The sequence below is a fragment of the Ictalurus punctatus genome, chromosome 12, assembly GCF_001660625.3.
Source record: "Ictalurus punctatus breed USDA103 chromosome 12, Coco_2.0, whole genome shotgun sequence".
Lineage (NCBI taxonomy): Eukaryota > Metazoa > Chordata > Actinopteri > Siluriformes > Ictaluridae > Ictalurus > Ictalurus punctatus.
The window spans coordinates 26,755,413-26,781,161 of NC_030427.2; the positions used below are offsets into that span (position 1 = coordinate 26,755,413).

The 25,749-nt window shown below is 43.6% G+C and overlaps 1 protein-coding gene and 1 long non-coding RNA gene across 7 annotated transcripts; one reads left to right on the forward strand and one right to left on the reverse strand.

Annotated features, from left to right (window-relative positions):
• The first annotated feature begins 3,523 nt into the window (after positions 1-3,523).
• LOC108273211 (uncharacterized) lies at positions 3,524-7,362 on the forward strand. Of its 2 annotated transcripts, XR_001814265.3 has the most exons (3): positions 3,555-3,895; positions 6,923-7,130; positions 7,259-7,362. It is a non-coding gene; the product is annotated as an uncharacterized LOC108273211 (long non-coding RNA). The 2 variants fall into 2 exon arrangements; XR_008397627.1 differs by having other exon boundaries at positions 3,524-3,895; positions 6,923-7,362.
• Positions 4,935-25,195, reverse strand: ints3 (integrator complex subunit 3). Of its 5 annotated transcripts, none has more exons than XM_017482319.3 (30): positions 24,842-25,195; positions 23,135-23,218; positions 21,788-21,871; positions 20,694-20,807; positions 20,510-20,594; positions 19,438-19,504; positions 18,915-19,056; positions 17,623-17,752; positions 17,270-17,367; positions 16,895-17,086; positions 15,549-15,636; positions 15,352-15,431; positions 14,801-14,892; positions 14,140-14,246; positions 13,918-14,037; positions 13,680-13,809; positions 12,967-13,011; positions 12,008-12,062; positions 11,790-11,893; positions 10,777-10,941; positions 10,224-10,377; positions 8,995-9,063; positions 8,827-8,902; positions 8,557-8,670; positions 8,420-8,468; positions 8,108-8,293; positions 7,852-7,952; positions 7,302-7,374; positions 6,935-7,088; positions 4,935-5,846 (listed from the first exon to the last, which is right to left on the reverse strand). In XM_017482319.3, exons 1-30 carry the CDS (start codon positions 24,923-24,925, stop codon positions 5,769-5,771), a joined length of 3,120 nt encoding a protein of 1,039 aa, XP_017337808.1. In that variant the 5' UTR covers positions 24,926-25,195; the 3' UTR covers positions 4,935-5,768. The 5 variants fall into 5 exon arrangements, with proteins under 5 accessions (XP_017337808.1, XP_017337810.1, XP_017337807.1 ...); XM_017482321.3 differs by having other exon boundaries at positions 8,126-8,293; positions 12,967-13,014; XM_017482318.3 differs by having other exon boundaries at positions 12,967-13,014.
• Positions 25,196-25,749: the final 554 nt, after the last annotated feature.

A 25,749-nucleotide genomic window follows, 5' to 3' on the forward strand; every position in this document is an offset into this window, starting at 1 on the left:
ATGCGGATGTAACCGATTCACATTCAGATTCGAGGAGGTTTAATGTTTAATTGAATGTTTTAATTGAATGTTTCATTGGAAACATTAAATTACAGACATACACACATTTTTTTAAATAAAAAAAAGGTTTATAAAATAATAGCAATAATAGATGAAGAAGAAAAACATACTGATTTGTTTTATTAGCCAGATGTTTCTGAACATTTTATTCATGTTTACAGTATGTGTTCTCAATTGACCACTCACTGATGAACACAAGCTGTCCATCATCTGTGTAAAGTTTAAATCAAGATGAGAAATGAGTTTATCCCCATGTACAACATGTCCAGGTTTGGGTTTTTTTTTCAGCATTACAGCATGAATATTAGTCTGGTCAACATTCTCTGACATTAACAGATTAACGCCATTCCTACCTTTGCAACGTGATGATTGACAAGATGATTAGTTGAAAACGAATGAATTTATTGCAAATTTGGTGCTGTTAATCATACACGATATGGCCAAACCATGTAGGTGGACACCACATCTGATCATCACAACTACATGTGAGCCTTTTCCAAAAGCATACAGTTGTATGCTGCAGCATTACAGTTTCCCTTCACTGGAACTAAGAATCACAAATCTGTTAGAGGTACACTAAAGCGATGCTCAATGAAGACACGGTGTGTTAAGGTTGGACTGGAAGAACTCGAAAGCCCTGACCTCAACCTCATTGAACACCTTTGGAATGAACTGGAACTGGAGCCTCCTCATGATCCCAACATCAGTGCCTGACCTCATTCTCACTAACGCTCTTGTAGCTGAATGAAAACAAATCCCCACAGCCACGCTCCAAAATCCAGTGGAAAGCCTTCCCAGAAGATTGGAGTGCATTATAACAGCAAAGTTGGACTAAATCCAGAATGGGATGTTCAACAAGAACATATGGGCGTGACGGTCAGGTGTGCACATACTTTCGGCCACGTAGTGTACGTGTTTGGATATAAAGGATGAAGAATTTATCGCTCAGTCTTAAAAGCATGACCTGATCATTTACATTCCTGTCAAATGCCATTAATAATCGATACCTGTAATACTTGTCGAACTCTAACCCTAACTCAAACCTTATATGATTGGTTGAAGCGTCAAATGATTGACAGTCTGTCTACAAGCTCCGATTCCCACTGGTTCTCTGGCTTGAAGTTTTACGTGCATTCATAGGATGGAGGAAAGTTCACTTACAAACCAAGGCTGAGTCCCAAATGAACAAAGGAGGTGTAATCAAACCTCCATTACGCGAAACACACGGGCCTAACTGCACTTAAGGCAAGACACTTACAATCTGTTTTGGACCTTGCAAAAAAATGTACATTTATTGATGCAAGTCAGGTTTAGTCTGATTTTCTTTACCCTGGTCTGAGTTGCTGAGGATCTGGAGTCTGTCCTGGGAACACAGGCCATGAGGTGGGAATGCACATTCATACCTATGGCCGTGTTTTTGAGGAGCAACGACGTGTCTGTAGAATCCTGCTTTAAATATCACACCTTTTTAATTGTCATCAAAACCATCGTTTAGGATTCAGCCACACACACACCATATATAAGTGGACTATATTGGTTATGAAAACAAATGGCTTCCAAAAAACAGGAAGTGCACTAGCCCAATAGGAAGTAATTTGTGGAGTAGCGTGATGATAATCATGTTCACCTGCAGCTCATTTAAGAGCTGGCTTTAAAAGCTGAGCATAGGCAAGCCCAGTACGTTCCTGTGGTTCGTGAGCAGAAGGACAGGTGTTTTAGAGGCTTGGGCAACATGTTTACCTTTGGCAGTAATGGAGAAAGCCCGTCAGTCAAGTTAAAGGCCTGGCAGAATGTACCACTAACACCAGGAAGAATACCAAGCTTTTATGTTCCTCCAAAACTTCATCTCAGCATTTCTCCTCGATTCAGAAAACCCAAAGACACCGATGAGTACCAGCTTCTGCCTCCCAGCAGCCCAGAGATATCTTCTCCTGAGTCGAGGTCTCCATCGGCGTCTCCACGCTTTCCCATCAAGCTCCGATTCACCCCACGATCCGGTCGGAAACGTAGCAAGGAGGACGTGTCTGACCCGTCTACGCAAGCGGCGATGTCCCTGAAGCATGTGGAGAAAGTCACCACTCCGTACGGCTTCCGCACTCTGGCCGCCAGCCCGAACGTGAGCCGTAGGGAGTCCCTTTTTCACAGACGCAGACGAGATGAAGGCTGTCAAAGTCCTGCGTTGTCGCGGGCCTTCCCAGAGCTCAGAGACTCTCCCGGGTCCAACACGGCAGCTCAAAACGACAAGCGGAGTCTGGAACCGTGCTGCTCCGCTCAGATATCGGAGAGAAAACGACTACAGCGGCTGTTCAGCAAGACTCAGATCGCACTCAAGAGTCTCACTCCCAAAAGCAGGAAAAACCACGTCAGAAAAACGCAGGACGTACTTTAGGATGGTGTTACAAGCCAACCTGTATTCGAAATGAATTTTTAAGGAAATGAATCAAATAAAGCCTGTTTTTATATATAAATAATTTGAATGTCTGTAGTTGGCGTCATTGACGAGTACTAATCAACCAGTTTATTCCCACAACTAAAAGCTGGCTCAGCCATTTTGATATTGGAAATCTTTTCTCATATTCTTCACTTTATTTCTTTCTTGTGCATCCTGCTGGCCATCAGAACCTGCTTACAGACTCCAACCTAGTTTCTGTAGTGCCTCTGTCTCTATAGTGTGGACCAACAACTTCCAACCAATAAGAACAAGGATGAGTCACAATTTGAGTTTCAAAATAGCCAACTTCAGCTACGTTCCACCTAAAATGGCTGATAATGCCTTCGGTGTTTAGTGCCATAAAGGATGATGAGTCTTTTATTGATCACGTATACATTACAGGACAGTGAAATTCTTTTCTTCGCATACCCCAGCATGTCAGGAATTTGGGGTCAGAGCACAGGGTCAGCCATGATACACCGCCCCTGGAGCAGAGAGGGTTAAGGGCCTTGCTCAAGGGCCCAACAGTGGCAGCTTGAACCCCCGACCTTCTGATCAGTAACCCAGAGCCTTAACGCCACTGTGGCATTTAAACAACAACGTGGTGTGGTGAGTGCGTGCCCACAATGGTTAATCTAAATTCGGTCGAAAATGTCCACTTGCAGAATAAAAAAAAATGTGAGGAAGCTCCAGCCTCACTGTTTAAAAGGAAGCCCTTGAGATCCCTCAAATGTATTATGAAAGTTTGAGCGTGTATATATAGTACATTTTACCACAACAGTGACTACGTTTACATGGACAGCAGCAATCTAATTATTGACCTTAATCTGAGTAAGATAATAATGTGATTACGGTGTTTACATGAGTCGCTTTTAGAATACTCCTGTCATGTTCCCGTTTTACATGTTTTAGAACATAATTAGATTAACAGCCTGCGTCATTACGTCACCGCGCCACGCCGTCCGACGTCCCTCCAGAATTTCACGTATCGACGTACAGTTGGTCTTCGTCATGGTACCGTATACAGTTTTGGGTGTTTTTATATAATTTTTTACGAACGCTGTACGTGCTAATAGACGACTGCTTGAAGCGGTGGGTGTGTCCCAAATCGCGTACTTACCGTCTGTATAGTAGCCGAGATACATGTATTTTTCCCCACTACAGGCCTATATTAGGAAAGTATGTGATTTGGGACGCAGCCAAACTCTCTTGTTGGCCGTAAAACTGCCGTGTGTGATCGTGTCCTGTCGCAAAATGCGGTGAAAACTCCCACACGACGTTCATAATGTGATAAAGGTGTTTACATGTCGCTAATACACGTCCATAATGCGACTAAAACAGGAGTACTCCACCTGTCTTAATTCTATTAGTGCTTACTTCGATTATGACCTTAATTAGATTAAGGTAAGTAAAAATTTCTGTTTACATGGTAGTTTCTTAATTAGGGTAAGGTCTTAATCGGATTAAGAGTGGATTATTGTTGTCCATGCAAACGCAGCTACTGTTACCACTAAGTAATATTGAGGTGATATAGGTGTTGATTTGATAATACTTCCAGATTTATATTAATACAGCTAATTCAATAGTGATGGACAATCCACACAATTTCAGCCTGATCATAAATGGATGGAAAACACGCAGATTATGGGGAAGTTTTTCTGTACGGCAACATTTATTTGACAAGGAAGGAGTCTCCAGTGTCGGTGCTTTTGAAACCGCGACAGGTTTTCTGCCTTTATGACGGAGGACGTTTTGGTTTCGTGTAAAACGTGACGAGCAAGCCTTCTTAACTACGGGCTACAGAGAGTCTCGGTGAGGGAACCAGCGCTATTTCGTAAGCGATAACGTGAAGTAACTTTCCATTTTCAGCAACGTTAAATCCAACTCTAAACGGATGAAAGCACTAGGATGTGTCGTTCTCGAACGTTTTAACAGTTTGGGCAGATTTCTGCACTGGATGAGGGAATAGACGTTTAGAGATGTGGTGTTATTTTTCCTTACTTACTTTCTATTACAGTTATTTTCTTTCTCGATCAAGTACAGCTGGATTATTTGTCATTATAAAGGTTTTCCCGATGTGTTCCCCATGATTTATGTTAAAGCAGCATGTGATAGTGTTATGGAAATGAAGTTGTAGCTACCACTTCCAAAATTCCTGACTCCCACCTACACTCAACTTTGTGCCAAGGTCTCGTGTGCACACTTTTATTCAAGATCACGAAAAAAAACGTGTTGCGGATCTGCCAAAAGTTCTGCCGCGGGTGAGATCTCACCGTCTTGACGATGTCCCGAGAGTTCATCGTCTTCCCAGCTGTGCTCAAGATGCTTGAGAAGCCTCGCATGCAATGACTCCGCCTCTTTTTTCTTTAAACCTGTTTCAAGCCCACCTTTATAAATGTACGATTCATTTCAAACTCCACAACCATTTATTCGAGACCAAAAGTGTTTGTCCCTGCCTTTTTTATTAATATCATAATCCTTTTACATAGTTATGATTTTTTTTTTTTTTATGAAAATAGGTCAGTAGAAAGCAATTTTCTTAAAAAGTCTGTCATGTCAAGTCCTCCATTTTATTTATTTATTTATTTTTTTACAATCCAATTTCTGCACCTGTGCGGTGCAATCGTGGTAAAAATCCATCCAGGAGGAGTGTCGTCCTCCCTGTAAAACCCCCGGCGCCGCCGCCTCCGTTGGGCCACGACATCCGATCAGGACAAAGAGGGATTTATAAGGGACGAAAGCAAATGCTTGTTCATTATCAAACGATAAAATGCGTCTTGTGGGAGTGGAGCGGAGCGCGTTCGAACGTTCGTGGTGAATGTTTAATGTAAATCGTCTCCCTCGTAGTCTACAGTGTGGGGATTTTATTCCCCCTTTTTAAGCACAGCGACTGTGCTCAATCAGGATATGTGGGCCGATAAGTACAGAGACACTAGAGAATGACTCCTGTGTGCAATTTTATCCGTCTTTTCCGTCAGTCCGTCCCAGTCGGGGGAGGAAAGGAGGCTCCTGAAAGCTTAGCAGCTTCCCTTCGGCCTCGGTCACGCCCCCAATCCCCAAGCAGCCAATCACACTAGTGCTGAGAGAAGCTAAAGGGTGTGCCTTCCTGGCTGGCTCCAAAGTCAAAGTCCCAGAAAGGAAATCCAGCGCTTCCTCTTTGATGAGTGGACCGAGCAGATGATTGGCTGGTGGTTTGTTCTCCAGTGATGTCACACTGGAATGGGCGTGGTCATGGAAGTGTTGGGGGGTGGGGCATGTGGAGAACGGCGCGTCCCTCTCAGTCACTGTCCGAGCCCACGGCCGACGAGCCTTTTCGTTTCCTCTTGGGTGCTTTGGGTTTGGAGTCTTCTTCCTCCTGCGGTTACACAAGGAGATTATTAGGATTCACAGCAGAACTGATGTCGAAGCAAAAATATTCAAAATGCAGCAGGACGTGAAGTGGGGCAGGGCTACTGAAACGACATGTAATCTGCGACATTTACTCAAGAACAGTTTCTACTTACTCTACTTAAGATGCTTTCACTCTAGCTCGAGTAAATAACTTGTTCCTGAGAAGCGTCCGCTGTCTTTACACGGCACGAGAGCGGCCTCTAGAGGCGAAGTAAAAACTACCGCTGACTAACTTTGTTGTGATATTTGAAGTGTTTTTTTGGACGTCTCTATTGTTTTTTTTTTTTGTTTTTTTAAACTTGATAGCTGGAGCGTTACATTTTGGTTCAGTTCGGATTTATATCTTTTATTTACTTTAATATTTATTAATCGTTAATATACATTAATATTAACCTATTTATTTCACTTTAAAAAGTACAGTGCATTTTCACGGTTTGCTCAGTGCTGTTTATTTTTGTATTAAAGTTCAGCAATATTTTACTTTGTGCGATTCGTTATCAATTTTAAAAACGAGCGGTTATCGGCATGTACCGTCCATCTTAGTTATCTGTAAAATCCACTATCGGTCGACCTCTACACCATTATGTTATATCCTATGTAGTGACCCCAAAAAACATTAAAAAAACAAAAAACATTCGCATGCTAAATGCAACTCAATATTGTAGGTAAAATACATGAAAAGCATCTTGGAACGTTTCTGATTCTGATATAATATCGTGTCTTTTTTCTCAATAAAGTGAAATCTCCCTTTCTATGTTATCTATCTTTCTTTCTTTATTGTTTACATAAATGTAACCAACGCTACTGCTAATGTTCACTCTGTTAACCTACAGGCTGTTTAATACTTCAATGCATTTGAATGCCACATTTAAGAAGAATTCCATTAGCCACGGGCACTAGTCATGTTAAAAAGTGTCGATCTGATCAGCATCACTTTTTCCCGTGACGTCAATGTGATCCTGTGGAACGAGTGACGATACTCCCTCTTACTCGAGTGCGTTTTTAAAGAGTCACTGACTCGTACAGTCATGCGTTTCATAGACAGGAGCTCACCGAGGCGCTACTGGAGCCGCTGTCGTCCTCGTTGTTGGCTGGAGGCGCTGCGCCTTTCCGCGAGCGCGGGGAGGACGCTGGAGCTTTGCGCCGAGATTTGGGTGGCTTCGAGGAATCCTCGTACTCCTCGGCCAAGGAGAAAAGATCGCTGAACCTGGTGAGGGGAACGAGATGACGAGCGCATACAACTCAGAAGGTCTGGAGTTTAAATAGAAGGATCTCACGTGCTTACTCTCTTAATAAGTACGTGTAAATAAGATCGGTGTGTATGGTGGACATGGTGGTGTGCTGTTCGCATGTGGTTTTTGTTTTCTTTCTACGCAGACTCAATACATGAAGGTATGTTTTATACTGTGGAGAGACTTGCCTCATTTTATGGGCTTCATCACAGCTGGCCTGGACGTGCTGAAGAGCCTGAAGGATGGGGGTCTGGGTAAAGACTTCTCACACACACACACACACACACACACACACACACACGTATATATAAATATGTGCAGTCCGTACAGGATTTCGCATAGTTTTTTTGGTCCTTGTTGTTTTTTAATGCTTTTTTTTTTGGTGGAGGAAAACGTCTTGAATTGGCGAGTCGCACGAAATTGTTTAGCGCGCTCTTTCGCGGCGACGTTCGTCGGTAAACGAGAGCTTTTCACCGCACTCGCGCGAATCGAAGAGCGCTTTTGCCGAACGCGCGTCGCGAAGACGTCACGTGACGCGTTTCGGCGTCGAATCTGCAGCGATTTGGAAAATACTTTCACTTCTGCGATCGCGGAATCCCGGACGGACTGTATAGGTACTATTTACAGACACTGCGTATCAGAGGAATGCAAAAGTACCTCCTTTATTAAAGTAGAGGAGTCTATTATGATGAAGTTTAAAAAACAAAACAAAAAAAAAGAAAAAAAAAACAGACTCACAGTTATTCTTGGTGTTGCTGAGGCTCAGCCTCAGACTGTCTAAATGCTCCAACATCTGTTCCAGGGTCAGCTGAGCCAATTTACTGCTGGAGCTTCGTAAGCTGCAAAAGAAAAAACAGCACACACACACACGACTATGATATGTACATTTTCTGTGGCTGTTATACGGGGTCAAACAACTGACACCCCCCAAAAATGTTTAAAAAAAATAAATAAATAAAAATGAATACTGAATTCAGAAGTTGGTACGGATTACATCTTGGCGTGGTGATACCTCTGGCGTTTGCGAGGCATGTTGTTGTTCTTGATGAGAAGGGCCTTGATGTGCTCAGCCAGCTGGTCGTCGTGTTTGGCCGCCCAGTGCCGCAGGATGCTGGTGGTGAACTGATCCTCCGGGTGGCACGGCCGACTCAACACCATCTTCACCATCTCCTCTGTGGGACTGCATAGGCACCAAAAACACACGTGCAGGATGAAAAGAAACACATACATGAATAAATAAACAAATAAATAAATGCTGACCACACCTTCACAAAACAACGAGGATTTTGTCCAGTAAGAAACGTACCTTTCCCTGCGGAGCTGCAGGAGTAAGCAGGATAAAGCTTCAGGATGCTCTGCACAGTGAGAGAGGGATTTAATGAAGCATCATTAAATTGATCCCAAATACAAAGGAGGCCATTCGGAGAGAAGTGCAGCACTCACCTTTGTATTTAAGGTGCTGTAGGATGGGGATGATGGTCTCCAGTGGGATACTGTGTGCTAGAAAGAGCTGCCATGTGCTGTACTGCTCAAACGTCTCCCAGTCTAGTGACTGAACTGTAACACACACACACACACACACACACACACACACACACACACACACACATACACACAATTAGACAGCGTGTACACTCAGGGCCTGGTCGCTAATTCCAAGTATCCAGCTGAGATGAGACGGACAGACAGACACGCACGCGGAGACGGACTTACTGAGGATGTTGAGCACGGAGTCTTTGCGGAACATGACCAGATTTCCCATCATTACGTGACACATCAGCTCCTGAAGCTGTGAACGTGACGGCACGGGCGTGTTAAAAAGACAGAAACGCAGCCAAGGCGAATTCATGTGTTACGCTGAACTGAAGGCTGAAAACAAACCTGTGTGGAGTCTATGACCGCTACGATCATGTTTAGGAGCTCTCCGCTGCGCAGGGTCTCGTCTGGGAACTTCAGAAATAATAATAATAATAATAATAATTAAAAAAAAAGACGACACACGACACAAAGCACACACAGATGTTAAACGCTGTGATAGGAGAAGCTGAGAGTCTGTACCACAGAGATATGATTCCCGTACCATCGTAAACCATGCCGTCGTTACGCGAGATTGTACTGTACACGTGTTTAATAGAACCTTCTAGAAAACGTGTCGTTTCTCATACGTTTAGCAAAAAATAAAAACAAACGCCCTCAATTACGTTGATCAGATTTGTTTGTTTTATCATTCTAATGACGAATCAAATTATGATCATCACCTGCACTACTTACTTTATTTACCTTCTTTTATTCTTATTTACTGCCACATACACTACCGGTCAAAAGTTTACACACACACACATTCTTTACTGTTGTTTATGTTCCCACATTATATAATAATAATAATAATAATAATAATAATAATAAAGTCATCAAAACTCTGGAGTAACACAAATGGAACTATGGGAATTATGTCGTGATTAAAAATTTAAAAAATCCTAAATAAATCATAATAATTGAGTATTTTATCATCTTCAAAGTCGACGCCCTTTCCGCCTAGAATATTCCAGACATGTATTCTTGGCGTTTTCTCGAGCGATTTCTTGAGGAATTTCCCTGAGATGATTTTTAAACAGTATTAAAGGAGTTCACACCGACGCCGGACTCTCATCGGCTGCTTTCCGGAATATTTCCCTCCGAGTCGTCCGTTTAAATAAAGATTTTTTGGCAAATGAAATGTTAGTTTTCTAATGAAAGAAACGAACACGTCGGCACGATTTCACACATTTAAAATCACACACCTTCGGATCGAAAGACTTTTTAAAGATCGTGAGAAACGTTTCAGTCGGGTGTCCACAAACTTTTGACCGGCAGTGTAGGTGCTGTAAAATTTGTGTTCTCTGTAACACAGCAATTTCCGCCCAGGGATCAACAAACCTACTTCCTGGATCCATGTTCGTGTTCGCTTTGTATGTGGGACTAGAACGTTTACTTAAACACTATGGAAAATGAATTCGACTACTAAATCTTGTGTAAAATAAAAAACGAAACAATTCGACAGCACTACAGTCTAGAGAAATGAATAGGATGATAAACTGTGTGTGTGTGTGTGTGTGTGTGTGTGTGTGTACCTCTGTGTAGATGGAGGGTGTGAGGTAACACAGCAGTCTCACATCATCCTCCTGGCAGGCCTTCATGTCCATCATGAGGCACGTGTGTAGGTCCCCCAGTGCCGTGGCCTGAGCAAACGACTCGTACAGACTCATCTTCCCCGCCGCCGCTTTACTGTCGAGACACAGAGAGAGAGAGATTTTAGCATTATAGTGCTTTATCAGATCTCAGTAGAAAGCTGTGATCACACCAATGTGAGAGATGTATAGTTGTGTCAGGGGTTTCCCTTTTAGTGCGTGAAACCAAGAAAAACCCAAACAAACATTAAAGGGGCATTCCTGCAGGGAAGCAACGAATAACCAAAACAGAGCAGGCGTCAACTTTTCTCCTCGCTTCCCGAAAGCAGAAGCGATGCACCATACACCACAGCTTTCTTGTGCTTCCTGATTCTCATGCCAAATCTATCAAAAATCCCCAAATCACACCGCAGACCAACACACAGGATTATTTCATGTGGAAGCTGTTCTGACTCGACTCTCCGGCCTTTAACAACGGCGTGAGCAGCAAACACACCTCGCCTTGAGGTAGTAGAGGAGGTGATATCCAATTTTGGGCTGTTTCTGGTACAGCTCCGCTAGCATGTCCAGCAGCACTGAGAAGCCGCTGTTGTCCTCCTGCATCTGACACAAGTTCCTGAAGATCAGACACACTGGCTTACACACCGACTCCTCCAGCGACCTACACACACACACACACACACACACACACACACACACACACAGAGACAGACAAAGGATGTGCTCGATTATGAAAATAATCGTTAGTTAGCACCGTTTCCATCCCAAGAAAGCAAAATCGTCACTACCGGGGAAAACGACGCATCTCGCTCTCGCCGCCATTTTCACTTTTCTGAGCCGATTATCCGCCCACATGATTCGTTAAAGTGAAGTCGCGTGACTTTTTTTCGGTGCGCGTCGAGGAATTTCTTCGGTAAACCGCCGTAGCTTATGCTCACGTCTTCTTATCGAATAAAAAATAATAATTGAGCGCGCTTTTTTTTTAAATGTGCATTTTGGAGATTTTACTCGTTTCCATCCAGCATTGGCGTTTTTATTTCGGATGCGGTATCCCAGAATTCACATAAAAATACGTGGATGGAAACGTAGCTAGCGTTTAAATGTCCAACAATCTAAAGGGGGGCTTCCGGGGAGTGAGTTCAAAACACCTACGGTCTGCGTAACGATTCGGTAATGAATTGTAATACTAGCTCCGCCCCTAAATACTCTGCTGGAACTGAGCAGGTACCAAAGACCTACCCACTGCCAACCTTCGATAGTGAACAAGGGGTCAACGAGGAAAAACTTAACTGCCCCTTGCTGCAGAACATTCCATGGAGATCCAGCTCCTCCTACCTGGGTGGAGTTGAGACTAGGTCTAGGGGTTAGATTTATAGGAGATGGTGGAGAGAGCTAGCTCTGCCCCTGGAGTTTTGATTCTGCAGCAAGAACTATGTCCCAAAAAAAAAAAAAAAAAAAAAAAAAAAAAAAAAGAGAGAGCACGAGAGAGAGAGAGAGAGAGAGACATACTCCTCAGTGATTTCCTCAGGCAGCACATCTCCTCTGAAATGGCTTTTGAACAGCTCAGCTAGACAGGACGCCAGAGTGGACATCTGCTCCGATTCAAAGTCCTCCTGAAAGGGAGAGAAAAAAAAAAAGTAAAAATCAATAGCGCACTATTTAGCGAATCACTATTTACATCAAAGGCAAACTGAAAGCAACTCTCCGACCTGTCGATCTAAACTCACCTCGAGAATCAGGTCCACTATTTCCTGCATGACTTCACACTGCGCCTCCGTGTCACTGCGGCAGAACAACACACGCTTCGCCGTGAGCTCACAGAAGGAACGTTTCAAGTATAGACTCTCGAATCACGCTGTATTTTTCCAGACTATAAAACAGACCCTCTTAAATACCGTCTCCTCGGATTAGTCCTCTAGTTCGCAGAGAGTTAAACTGACTATAAAGCTCGATTAGTTGGACGTCTGACGTCGGCCGGCTTGGCCTCGGGTTCCTCTGTTCTGATTCAGATGTACAGAGGAAGGTTTCGGTTGCAGAAACGGCCATCAGCACAACCTCATCACGCATATGACGATTTAACGTTTCTATCGGTGTTATTTATGTGTAATGAACGATGTTCTGTAATCAGAATCGGCTTGTTGATGAGAGAGGGGCCAGTGGAGGAGAATGGCCAGTCTGGATCCAGCTGACGGAAAGGCTACGCTAACCCAAATAACCAGTCTTTACGACCGCGGTGAGCAGAAAAGCATCTCGGAACGTGACGAACTTGAGATGTGAGGAGCTACAGCGGAAGACCACATGGACAGGAATTTAAGCCTACAGTAATTTTATTAAACGCTGACGCAATGCATAGGCTATTTAATATGGAGGACCAAACCTGCAGAAATGTAAAAATATTAAATATATTTATGATGTATAAGCGTCAGGTCTAACTAAGCGATGGAGATCAGTGTCCAGATTGCTACGGGATGTGGCGGACCAACTGGAGAGTCGCAAGTCATTTTCGTCGATTCGCAATCATGCCGAATTATTTCAGAACACCAGAAGCAGTGTTCCGGAGAGTCCAGGTATCCCGTTTCCCCTTTCTCACGCTTACACGTGAGCTCTCAACCGATGATGCACCTGAGCACGGGGGGGGGGAAAGGAAATAAATGGAAAAAAGAAATAAAATGTATATGCTACGTACGGCGTGATGTCGGAAGGCTCCTCGATGTACGTCTCCTTGATCCGCCTCCTCATTTGCATGTTGCGCACGGAAAAGTAAAAAGAAATAAATGTATAAATAAATGAATAAATACGGAAATAAATACATGCGGGGATAAATAAATATATACATTTTTAAATGAACGCATGAATAAATAAATATAGAAAAATAAATGGGAAAAATAAATACAAAGTTAAAAAGAATAAAATAAATGGAAAAATTAAATACAGAAAATAATATATAAAGGAACAATGTAACAAAAATAAATGTAGGATTGCATTTTTATTTGTTTTAGCAAGTCATTTATTCCTTTATGTATTTTCCTATTATTACATTTATTTATCTATCTATCTATCTATCTATCTATCTATCTATTTACTTCTTAAATTTTGACTTCTGAAGGTTTGGTCCTCACAAATCCAAGGATTGCATATTGACAGGTCAAAGGTCATGTAGATAAAGTGAAAGTAACCCCAGTTATTCAGTAAAGTAACCCAATGTTGTCCGCGTTTGGTCTGACGGCTTCTGTAGCTAAAATCTTATTTATTTATTTCAGGTGTCATCCATATCGCCGTAGCAGGGGATCAAACTGTAAACTGCTAAAGCTAACCTGCTTTAGACGTCGGCACCTGTGTGCACACTAAGCCGCCACCCAAACGCGCGTCGTAGTCGAGAAAATATGGCCGCCGTCTCACCTCCCTTTCTGTAACTGTAGCACTTTCTCCTTCAGCGTCTCATCCAGCTGGTCCACGTACGGTGTGATGTCGGAAGGCTCCTCGATGTACGTCTCCTTGATGTGCTGAAACCTGAACTCGCGTTTCTTACCTTAGAGGAGAAAAATAAATCGCAGTGTGAGGCGACGGCGAAGAAACGAGTTCCTACAGTCTACGCGTACGCCACTCGATGCGGCAGCGGCGCGCGTCAATCTCTCACCCTTGTTGTTCAACTCTTCCTCGTCGTCACTAAACGTCGCGTCCGTGTTGTCATAGCAACCGTCCTCCTTATCCAGCACGTGATTGTCCATCTCTAAGGGAACAGACTCTTCCATTTTCACTGGAGAAGAGAAAAATAAATAGTAAAATAATTGTACGACGGTTATGAAGCACTATAGACCAAGATGGCGGTTTTGTGAGTGGAAGGTTGTGGCATTCGGACCTTCTGTCTGTGGAGAAGGCGAGTTACAGAACTCAGGGAAACGTTCTCTCAGCATGGAGCGCAGCTCCCGGTCCAGTTTGGGGTTGTCGAACAACGGAGCCAAGTGTCTGAGAATGCAGAGTCAGCACAAAGTTTAAACGCGCTGTTCGGTTCATGCGTACGTTAATACATCGTCATGGTTATTATTTTACTATAACTTTCACGCATTATTCCTCTTATACCACGGCAATTCACCAGGAACAAAACGGATATTCGTACACGAGACGTACTTTTTATCCGTTTCGTCATATTTAATGCCGGGGAACGTCAGCAGAACAAGTCAGTTCCTGTTATCGCTTGCGTTATAGCAGCTATACAGTTAAATGTGAGGGGGAAAAAACAAACAAACAACTAAACACAAAGTTCTACATCCTGAAGACTTTAACGTGGTGGAACTGGAGACTCCTTCCAGAAATTGTCAAATAACACATTTTTTAATTCGTTTATTACTAGGTTTAGTTTGTGTGTGTGCTATTACTATAAAAAGGGTAATGTAACTATTATATTAAAGAAAACGAATCAACACCTTGTGGCCAATCAGAATCAGGAATTCAACAGCACTGTAGTATAGTGTAACCAGTTTAGTTCAAAGGAGGTGTGTGTTTGTGTGTGTGTTACTCACGCCAGAACTCTCTTCTCCATAATGAAGTTGAGCGAGTTGAAGACGCCCTGGCGCACTTGGACCTCCAGTGGTGGAAAAAAGTGAGGAATTATCTGAGATACGTGTAATAAAAAGAAAAAAAAAAGATGAAATGAACCGAGTTGTTTTAAGCAGCCAGTCGTGAAATATTAAAGGTGCAGTGTGTGAATTGTTGTGGGCTGCACTGTGAGAAAATCCATCATCCTTTCTATTCCACCAATTCTGTTTGTTGGTTGTCTTTTCAGGTGAGGCAAGAGGCAGTGAGAAGTAGGTAGACAGTTTTGGCTGTGGGAGAATTTCTGGGCCAGAAAAGCTTACACACAAGCCCGAAATAAAGAAACTAGCCAAATCTACGGCTTGTATATATTGTGAATAAGACAAGGTGTTTTTTTTTTTTCAACAGTATCTCTCATGCCACCGATTACTCCAAGTCCAGAAACAATTTTACAAATACCACACTGAGCCTTGAACGCAGTAAGAATTCCTCTTGTTTAAACCTGACAGTTCTGTCTTGACGCGCTAACTCGACTCACCCGACACATGAAATCCAGCAGCGTGGCAGTGATGGCTGGATGCGGCTTCATCGAGTGATGCATCACCAGAATGGCCGGCTCTGAAATACGCACACGTTTACAGCGAAGGTTAAGAAAAGAAAACGATGTCGATCGTATGGATTCAATAGAAACGGCGGTGTCAGGAGACGGTGTCGGCGGCGTCCCTCCGTCCTCACCGATGTTCATGATGCTGTCTTTCTCCGGGTTGAAGAAGAGCCAGTCGTAGAACAGGGCCAGTTTGGCGTTGGAAGCAGCGACGTTCGACTGCACAGAGGATTTAAGTAGACAGACTTCCAATCATTTCCATCACGCAGAGTTTAACGTAGCATTTGCTAAACCCTTTCGGAAGCGTCTAAGGAGAAGACGATCGGACTTGTCTGACCGGTCGAACCCCTGAAGCTCTTCAGTGAAACGTCTTTAAGATTCTTAATACTACTCGCTTTATGTAATTAGTATGAAGACAAGGTGACTGGACATTTTGAACTCTCTACTCATTTACTTACGCCTCCCAATCGTAAAAGATCCTCCACAAACCATCTCGCATTGACTAACTAATACAAATCTGTATAGTCTTAGGGGTCTGCAGGTATTCACGGGTATGGGGACGAAATATAAAGTATAGCAACATGTTTGTTTTTTTTATTCTTTTTTTAGTTAGCGCAGTGATCCAGCATTCTCAAATGTATTACAGGGTGATGCCATGATTTACGCCTTTCGCTGCTGGAAAATTAGACTTAACGTTCTGTCAGTTACAGCATTTAATCTAAGAAAACGTGCTTTTAGCCACTCAAAAGGTGTTTTTGTCCATCTCAGGCCTTTAAAAAAAAAACAACTAATCTATTCATCATAAAAATCTAGTATGAAAATCGTTATTGATTAGTCGGTCTGTGCACCGCACAGGGCTCACTGCGTTACTTCTGTTACAAAAAAACGCTGCGTACAGATCAAAATTGTGTCCCAAATGACATACTATACACTTACACTATGCACTATGTACTCTACCATCTAGTGTATGAATTTTAGAAAGGTAATACGGTCTCAAATGGAACACTAGAGAATTTTTACTAACCGGACGTATAAGCCGCTTCCCAGTCGATTGCACACGACGTCGAACGCACGTAGCTTTAGCACCCACAATGAATTTCTTCAGTTTACTGTTTATATCAGCGTTACTTTTATTCCCAACATGACCTCAGTCCTTATCGGACGGAGGCGAGATCGTGAAGTGACGGCGGAAAAAGTGTGCGAGAGAACTTTTTCTATCTTCTTTCCATCAACACCGGGCATGTGGCCAATCCGTCGCAGTAAAGGACTATTTATTATTATTTTTTAAAATCATTTGTGAATTATGAGCGTGCCAAATGAACAGCAGTTACAGCTTTCAAGGACAAACACATTCTGTCCAGCAACAAAAGATTTAGCAAAAAATGGTGTTGAAGATAGAGTGAGCTCAGTTCTGATTAGAAAAACACTTGACTGAACACCTTCATACGCATGGTGTGTGTGTGTGTGTAGTTTTTACCGTGCAGGTGGTGAGCAGCCAGCCGATGATGGCCCAGCGAGGCAGGATGTCTGAGCTCAGGACCTCGTTGGAGGGGTGCACCACCCCACAGATGTAGCGGATCAGGTCACACCGCAGCGACTGACTCTCAGCCGTGGACAGGTACTGCCTCTGAAACCAGTCCTGATAGCGCTTCTGCTGGCCAAATCGAACCTGCAGCCACAAAGAGACAGCAAACGTAGTCGTATGAGCTAAGAAGAGACGTTATGTAAAAAAAATACACACCCACACGAATATGTTCAGATGAATGAGTTGTTCTACAGTACTGCCACTTAGCAGTGCCATAAAGTAGGTCTCAGCTGTGGGTGTGTCTGTGTGGTGTGTGTGTCTTTTTACCCTCGAGGTCATGAACAATAGCTTGGTCTCCATATCAGGAGTGAGGCGGCAAGCCAGGAATTTGCGGGATGTACGAGATGTGAGGAGCTGCAACAGACCTACAAAGGCATTTCACACACACACACACACACACACACGTGTAAATTAAAATACGATACATTTAACAGGCAAATCAGTAAAATCCCAGAGACAAAAGACTAAAAATGTCCTGGTATCCGTGCTAGAATCTTGATCTTCTGCAGTTACAGCTGGAATGTTTTCATAGCTTAACGTTTAACCCAAAATAACCCCAAAACACTGGGTGTTCAAAAACTGGTCAACATTAAAAGCAGAGTCTCGAGTCTCACACACACCAGTATACTGTGGGCTCAGGCTCTGAGGGTTGTGCAGAAGGTCTCTCCAAAGGAGCTCCATCTCAGGGATTCGAGCTACGTTCTGTAACAGTCTGACCAGATCTCTCCCGATGATGAAACACTCCATGAACTGACGGAGGAAAAAGCGAGAAAACAGATAAAAGTCTCTTTAATTACCTCCTGTTTACACTCAGCCATCATTCCACACCATTCTCATCCTGATGACAACCGTGCGCTGCTTTTTCTGCTCGGAAAATACCTTTCCTTTCTGGAATACACCTCGTAAACAGAAACATATTTCACCAAAACAAAAAAACCTTGCTACCTAAATAGGATTTTCCTCCCACAACGAGTGCCGTGTTTTGATTAAGTCCGCTGGATAAGTAATCATCATACTAATCGCTTACAAACTCCCCATTAAGATCAAAATGGAAGTTTTTGCGGCTTTTAGTACGAATACGTTCGCCTTAAGGTTATCTGAAAGCTAGTGCGCTCCAAAACAATGATAAAATTCGCATTCTTCCACCACCGATAGGGGTCGGCAATTTCGATGACATCGCGTTGCACTTCTCAGCGGATTTTTTTCTGTCCACTCAAATGCTGTCTAGAATCTGAAACGTCCCGCCCCCGACGTTGTGAATATCACCTTGCCGAAGTAAGCTGCCGTTGAGCGAGAGAAGTTACATCGGCAAGCACGAGTCGTAAACGTGTCTTTGGCTGTCATTCAGTTTTTCCAGCTGTATGTTGGTTAAGACGTGACTCTAACGCATCGTTATTGCTTGGGGTTTGCGTCAATGATACTAAGTGCGGCGTAGCCCGGGCTGTGAGGTAAGCTAAACGCTATTAGCTATTTAAAAAAACAGGAGGAGCCAGTCGATATGTCCTGCTCTGACAGTGGAAATAACGTCAACACATCGAGCTATTGCCTATTTAAAAAAACGGGAGGAGCCGACTCCCTGTTTCGGTGGAAATGACGTCAACACGTCGAATGACGCTGCGCGTTTCAAGGCATTCACGAGGACTTTAAGTTTGTGAAAATATCCATGATGCTCCTGTCAAAATTAAATATTTAAATAAAATGTAAACGTTTTCTCCTGCGTCACTTTTGGAAGTAAACAGACTGACCCGTGGCTGATGTGAACCGAAGAGGAACACATTTCAGTTCAGGGAAAGTCTGTAGTATATATACACACAGTAGCATCTACGTGAAATGGCTGCTACTGTACAATGTTAAATCACAAGCTCACAGATTTGATTACATGATCGCACTCGCGCCCTTTTCTCTCTCTCACCCTCTCTCGCAGCAGGCCAATGCAGAAGTCCACCTCTCTCTGGCGGAGCGGCAGGAGGCCCTGTGTCCCGTGATCCACGATCAGTCTCAGATATGTGTATACGGACATGGCCACCAGCATACCGCTCTTCAGCACCCACTCCCTGCGCACAAAAACCACCACAAATACAACGCCAGTTCCGAAAAAACAGTTGTGACGCAGTGTAAAACGTGAAATAAACCACAAAGTATGTATATGTATGTATGTATGTGTGTGAGTGTGTGTTAACAAACTATGCAGTCTCAATGATTAGAATAAGAAATTAATCATGGTGGTGAATAGGATATTCATGTTCATACCAAGATTTCCCATACAGCTATAAAAATTAAAAAGGATTAAAAAAAAAAAAGGGGTGTGTGCGCGTGTGTTCATTCTACATAACACACGTTTTAACATTACGTCTTTTGGAACCTACTACAAAGAATCTTTAAGTGACTCAGAAAAGTAAGTGACGTACAGTACAGTCCGAGTGTATTAACAGTACCTTTGCTCCACTAAGATGTCCAGCACGTTTTCAGCCAGCCACAGGTTTTTACTGGTGATGTCACCTCCTAAAGAAAGCCACATGTGTACAAAATCAGTCATGCGAGGAATTGACCAAAATAACCGAGAGGTGTGAAAGTGCAAAGACTTCCTGGAAAAAAAACCCCCAAAAACATACATCTACAGCGTTGACACTGAAGACTCCTTACCATGGCTGTTAAATAAATGTCTCCTCTCCATATTAACAACTACGCACGTTTAAATTTTTTATCTGTTTATTTTTTTAAGTGCAGCTATTATGGTTTTGAAACGTGCCTAATTTTGTTTAAAGGTCTCGTACAATAGATTTACATTCACCCGAGGTGAAAAAACACTTTAATGTGCTCGTAATTTAAACTGCAGCGTTACCGTTTTTCCTCCGCACTGTCACAAACGACTCGTTCAATTCTAAAGGATTCAGTCTAAACTCCTCCTTTCAGAGAGCATAGTCTGCCCTGATTGGTCAGATGTATAAGTCTGTCGTGATTGGTCTACCGCTTTCTCCGGGCAGCCGATGAAGACCAGAGGTGTGGGTTTTTTTGTTACAAACCTACGTAGGTTTCTACAGGAAGTAAAGTCTGGAATCACTGACTAATCGTTTCAGCTCTTCAGAATCGATTCCTTCTTTTGGGAGTCGATAACTCTGTTTGTTCTGCGCTTTGATTTTCGAAACTTTGCAGATTTTCTACATTCACAAACAGCTCTATAACATACTGCAGTACATGAAAGATAATATTTGAAAAAGCATAATAGGTGCACTTTAATATCTGGTTATGTGTCGTGTCCACTATATAAAATCCCTGTGAACGAGCTGTTACTATAGAAACAATAACATTAGAATGGGCGCATTAATATAAACCCGTGATCAGACTTGTAGCAGGACCTACTGTCAGAGATGGTGTTGTTGAAAATTTATCAACACCTTCTGACCAATCAGAATCGGTTACTTTACGAGTACGGAAGTTACTGTGTGGAAGTTTAAGGGAATCGGCGTGTAAATGTGAGTGAAGTCAGTGAGCACGATCGGAACGTACCAGCGATCTGCTTCATGAGGGTCATGAGGACTCCGTCGGCTCCTATGACCCCACTCTTCACCAGCTCTTTGACCACCCACACCAGCTGTACGCAGAGACGGAAAACACAGAATTAAGCAGCGTGACCTTGGGCGAGATGACCTTGAACTCACCACCACATACTCAGACCAGTCATTATGCAAACCTGCGTGCGACACACTTCCTGCAGTTTGAGGAACTTCTCCATGAGGATTTGGTTAATCTTGATCAGGATCACATTCATGCCGTCACGGTTGACTAGCGTCAGGTCTCTGTAGCACTGCATGGAGAAGATGACAACGTTACAGAAGAACTGATAAAGTCACAAGCCTGTGTTAGCTTTAAGATGAAGTGTGAAGTATATTGGGCACAGCCTGTACTGAAATACGAGTTAAGTTAATGGTGCTGATCAAATCAGAACGAGAGCACTGTGCTCCATCCTCGATGAAACGAGGTGCACCTCGACATTTAACTCATCTACCGTATGATGCAGTAGGATTCGGTACGGTACAAATGATTTTATCTTAAGGAGGCGGGGCCTCCTCTATCTTAGACAGACAGGCACTAGAGGCCATGCCTCCTTTAGTAGGACTAAAACTGAAGCCACACCTACTTAGATGAGAGACAGATAAGCACAAAGGTCACATATTGTTCTCTGGGACAGACCAGTACATAGGCCACACCTCCTTCACTGAGACTGACAGGCAACAATGACCACACCTTCTTTACTAGGACTGACAACCACAGAGGCTACTCCTCCTTCATTATAATATAGCCAAGGGCCACGCCTCCTTCACTAAGACTTAGAGGAACAGAGGCCACACCTCCTTCAATAAGACGTAGAGGAACAGAGGCCACGCCTCCTTCACTAAGACTTACAGGAACAGAGGCCACGCCTTCTTCACTAAGACTTACAGGAACAGAGGCCACACCTCCTTCACTAAGACTTAGTGGAACAGAAGCCACACCTCCTTCACTAAGACTTACAGGAACAGAGGCCACGCCTCCATCACTATAACAGACAGAGGCCACGCCTCCGTCACAGTGACTGACAGGCAATAAGGCCATACCTCCTTCACAGTATCACACCCTAGTGAGACAGAGCTGTATGGATTCAGCCCTGATCACTTCCCAAATTTTGCCAGGTATGTGCACTGTTAAATCATAATTGCAACCAATGTGTCAATTCCAACGAATTAACACGTGTACACTTTTGGTGACGTGTGTACGTGTGTGTGTGTGTGTATGCTGATTCCTTACCCGCTGTGCTTGTGAAGGCTCTGTGAGCAGCAGCGTGAACAAGCCAAGGCACACCTCCTCATGCTGCTGAGGACCTTTACACACCTACACACACAGGCACATTTATACAAGTTATCAGCAAGAAACAGTTTAGAGACTCAAGAAACAACGTGAAAGGCTGCACGTGATACACAACGTCAAAACTACATCAAAGAGAGAGAGTCACCCGATTCAGCACACAGTCAGCTAAAGCAACTGTTATAACCACGTTATTAAAAACAACAAATTCTTTTCTCGTTATTACGTGAACGTAGGCTCTATACCCACAGCAGTCATTATAACAGTCAGCATGCTCCTTCGGTTTCTTTTACTTTCAGGCTAAATCTCAGACTTTTCCCAGGCAGCCATTATTTTCTGATTGGCTGAAGAGTGTTTCAAATAACTTCTAGGCGTGTCTGCGTGCGACGATGACTAAACATGGCATGCGGTGGCGTTAAAAACCACAAAAGACAGCTATTCGTATGGGAGTAAAAAACAAACAACGAAGACCCAAACGAATCCCATCCAAATGTAAACCTGAGCAGCCGGGGGTTAAGAGTCTTTCCCAGGGGGGAGGGGGTTTGAACTCACAACCTCCTGATGAAATATGACACTGGGTGTGTATACATCCCGTCACTTGAATAATAATTTAGCTTGAGATTGCGGTTCTCCGAGAGACATTAGGATTATTTATTTATTTATCACGTTCGTACATTTCCCAGTCCGTACAGGATTTCTTTTATTTTTAAAAAAATGCTTGATTTAAAAAAGATTTGCGACGCAACTTGCAGAGTTTTTCCTGTTTTTTTTTTTCCTCCGGGAAAACTACTTGAATCGGCGAAATTTGCGATTGCACGGAATAGTTTTGCACGCGCTTTCGCAGTGATGTTTTAGCTGTACTCGTGTCCGACGTGCGTGAATCGAAGAGGGCTTTGGCTGAACGCGCGTCGTGATTCGGGCGTCTCGGCCCGAATCTGCGGCAACGTGAAAAAAAATTTGCAACCCCGCCCTTCAGCGCTCCCTACAAAGCCACGCCTCCAAAACACATACTTGGGATAGACTGCATGGGGAAAGAGGCGGAGCTTCCTGAGTTGACAAGCAGCATGATCGACAGCTCTCTGTCCCGACTGGTTGGATGCTCACATCACACGTAATTTTATTTATTTGTTGGTTGGTTTATTCTAAAATAAATAAATAAATAAAAATTCTCTGGAAGTTTTTCCTCTCATGCCTGGCTTGGTGTGTGTTGGATCGTTCTGTTCTTGTACTCCTGGAGTAGATTTAAACAGGAGTGACATCACCGTCTCAAACTCCAGCAGAAATACTCACATGGGCAGTGAGGGCGTCGTTGGCTTCTCGCTCCGACAATCCGTTTGTAATGGAAGTGGTGACGGCCACGCACCTTTCGAACCGCTGAAACACACACACACACACACACACACACATCAAACTCTCAAATCCAACAGGTCAGAAGGTTTTTGACAGAACATAACTGATAACAGGAACTAACTTGCTTCGCTGACATTCAACAACCTTAAATGTAACCGCAAACGGATAAAACTACAACGTGTCACTTATAAAATGGTCGCCGTCGGAAACGTACTGTTGTATAACAGCAATAAAACACTCCTGGATGTGCTGTTTTAGGAAAATAATCAACTCTGGGATGGTAGTAGTAACTTGGTTTCACATCAAGCCACACCACGACACCCTGCAGGTTGATTATTTTCCCGTAACAGCATGCCCTGACGTGGGTCAATCCTCATAACAGCATGCCCTGACGTGGGTCAATCCTCATAACAGCATGCCCTGACGTGGGTCAATCCTCATAACAGCATGCCCTGACGTGGGTCAATCCTCAGAACTGCAGCAGGAAATGTTAAACCCCTCATTACGATGGTATGATAGGACGCTTTTCTGAGAGAATCCTGTGTCGCGTTTTTCTTCCTTTCCTCGTATAAACCTTTAGCTCAAAGTGCATCATAAACGTCTGGCGCGCTTTGTAGCCCGCGTGCGTGCAGCTGAGCGCAAAAGTTTGCGCACCCACACTGGAATGAAGAACCACGAGATATTTCACATGCTAGGTTTCATGATGATCAATATCCTTCGTCGTTATAAGCAGCAAAAACAAACAACAAAAAAAGCCGAAATCATTTATGGGATGGTAAACAAAACGCTATTTCTCAAACTTTTGCATCCCCCCCCCCCCCCTCTTTTTTTGGTGCGTGATTAGGAATATTTATAGCCGTTGTTTGCCTTACAAACTGCCTCCGAACTCTTTCATATCTTCTTTTGGGGTAATATTTTCCTTGCCGTCTCCGTTACGACTCCTAGACGTCATCCGCCACCTTTCTCGAGGTCCGAGACGGTCCAAACCTGACAGAAATATCTCCCACACAACCCGATAAAAACATTTCATAACGACACACTCAGAAATAAGGGCCTACGTCTGGTGTGAACGGTCCTACCCAGCAGGTGTTTCCTGAACGTGCCCTGCCGCAATCTATGGAGGTGAAAAGAACCGTAACATCTCTCGACGAGTCTCAAAAAGACAACATCGCTCAAGAGTCCTACTTTGCCGTTTCGTGTCGACACGGCCGGTCGTTGGTCCCTGATGTCCTGTCCTGGTCTGAATTTCAGAAGCACGACAAGCCTCCAGTCTTTCATCAGGTTCAGTACTGACTCCTTGTGTTTGTGGCTGTGAATGGCTGGAAATTCAGCATGAAATCTAGCCTTAAAGTTCATATACACACACAGACCTCTCAGGAAAGTTGACGAAATGAACCGTAAATGATCCAGTGACAGTTTCTACAGCTGTTTATGTTGTTTCTGCACTTGTACAGTAATAGAAGAGACCTGTGCAGGGTGCGTGTACAGTATAACAGTGTGTGTGTGTGTAGAATAGGGAACACATATGTATAATGTACATACACAATAGGAAATCTTCTCATGTTAAGCGAAACAAAGGGAGTGAAAGAAGAGGAATGAAAGTAGAGTTGTGTGAGTGATAAATGTTGGTGTAAAGGCCATGAGTACCTCCTCCAGCTCGTCTTTGGCGTCCAGGCTGGTGGACACCAGCAGGCGGCCCTGCGCTCTCCCCTTGGCCGCTGAGGGCTCCATCGCCTCCCGCGTCGCTTCGCCTCGCCACCGCCGACTTCAGCGGGCTCAAAGGGGGTAAAGCGGCTCGGGGCTCCGCGCAAACCCCAGTGTTTCTTTTCTTTCTTTCCCTTTTTTAACCAGCTGTCGTTTGCTTATGCACTTATTAGCACTTTCTCCGCCCACACACAATGTGTTTATAAAGCGAATTCGCCAGCTTTCGCGAGGCCGCTCCGGTGTTTTCTGCCAGTGTCCCGACTACAACGGTCCGACTTCCGCAGGACACACGGCGGCCTACCGGAAGTAGTCCCTTCGCTTGACCGAGAGGCGGGACGAATACACGATTTTGACCCAATCGTGCTAGGAGTGCGTTTGAGTGACGTACGAGTTGACCAATCGTCGCAGTTCTTCGGCGCGTCAACCGCGCCCTGTGATTGGCCGACTCTCAAACAGCATTCTTATTGGATCCAGTGTGCACTACGTACGCGTAAAATCCGTTATTTTACCCCCTATGTAGTATCCCTATGTAGACAACGTAGTGGCATTTGGGATTCGGACATAAAGTTTTTTCTTTATTTTTATTTGTATTTTAATTTTATTTAAAAACTGGCTTTTACAGCGAGTCCTCAAGTACAAACGTGGGCTTTTAAACACAATGTCGATTGATTTATGTTTTTACCACTTAGATGTGTACAACGCTTTCGACGTCTAAAAATAATAGATGTTGGTCGTTTGATCGCAAGAGGGCGCTGTGTTCAGAGGAGACTTTTTTTCTCTTATGGACGAGAAGAAGAGAAAGAAACTAACGTGGTGCCAAGCAGCTCGTGACACACATCCGTTAAAGTTAA

Coding starts and splice junctions, on each gene's coding strand:
- ints3 (XM_017482318.3), bottom strand. CDS start 24,925: ATGGAGCCCTCAGCGGCCAAGGGGAGAGCGCAGGGCCGCCTGCTGGTG. Junction 23,219..24,841: donor CCAAAGACGAGCTGGAGGAG/GTACTCATGGCC, acceptor TGTGTGTTTCAG/CGGTTCGAAAGGTGCGTGGC. Junction 13,810..13,917: donor GGAAGAGTTGAACAACAAGG/GTGAGAGATTGA, acceptor TTCTCCTCTAAG/GTAAGAAACGCGAGTTCAGG.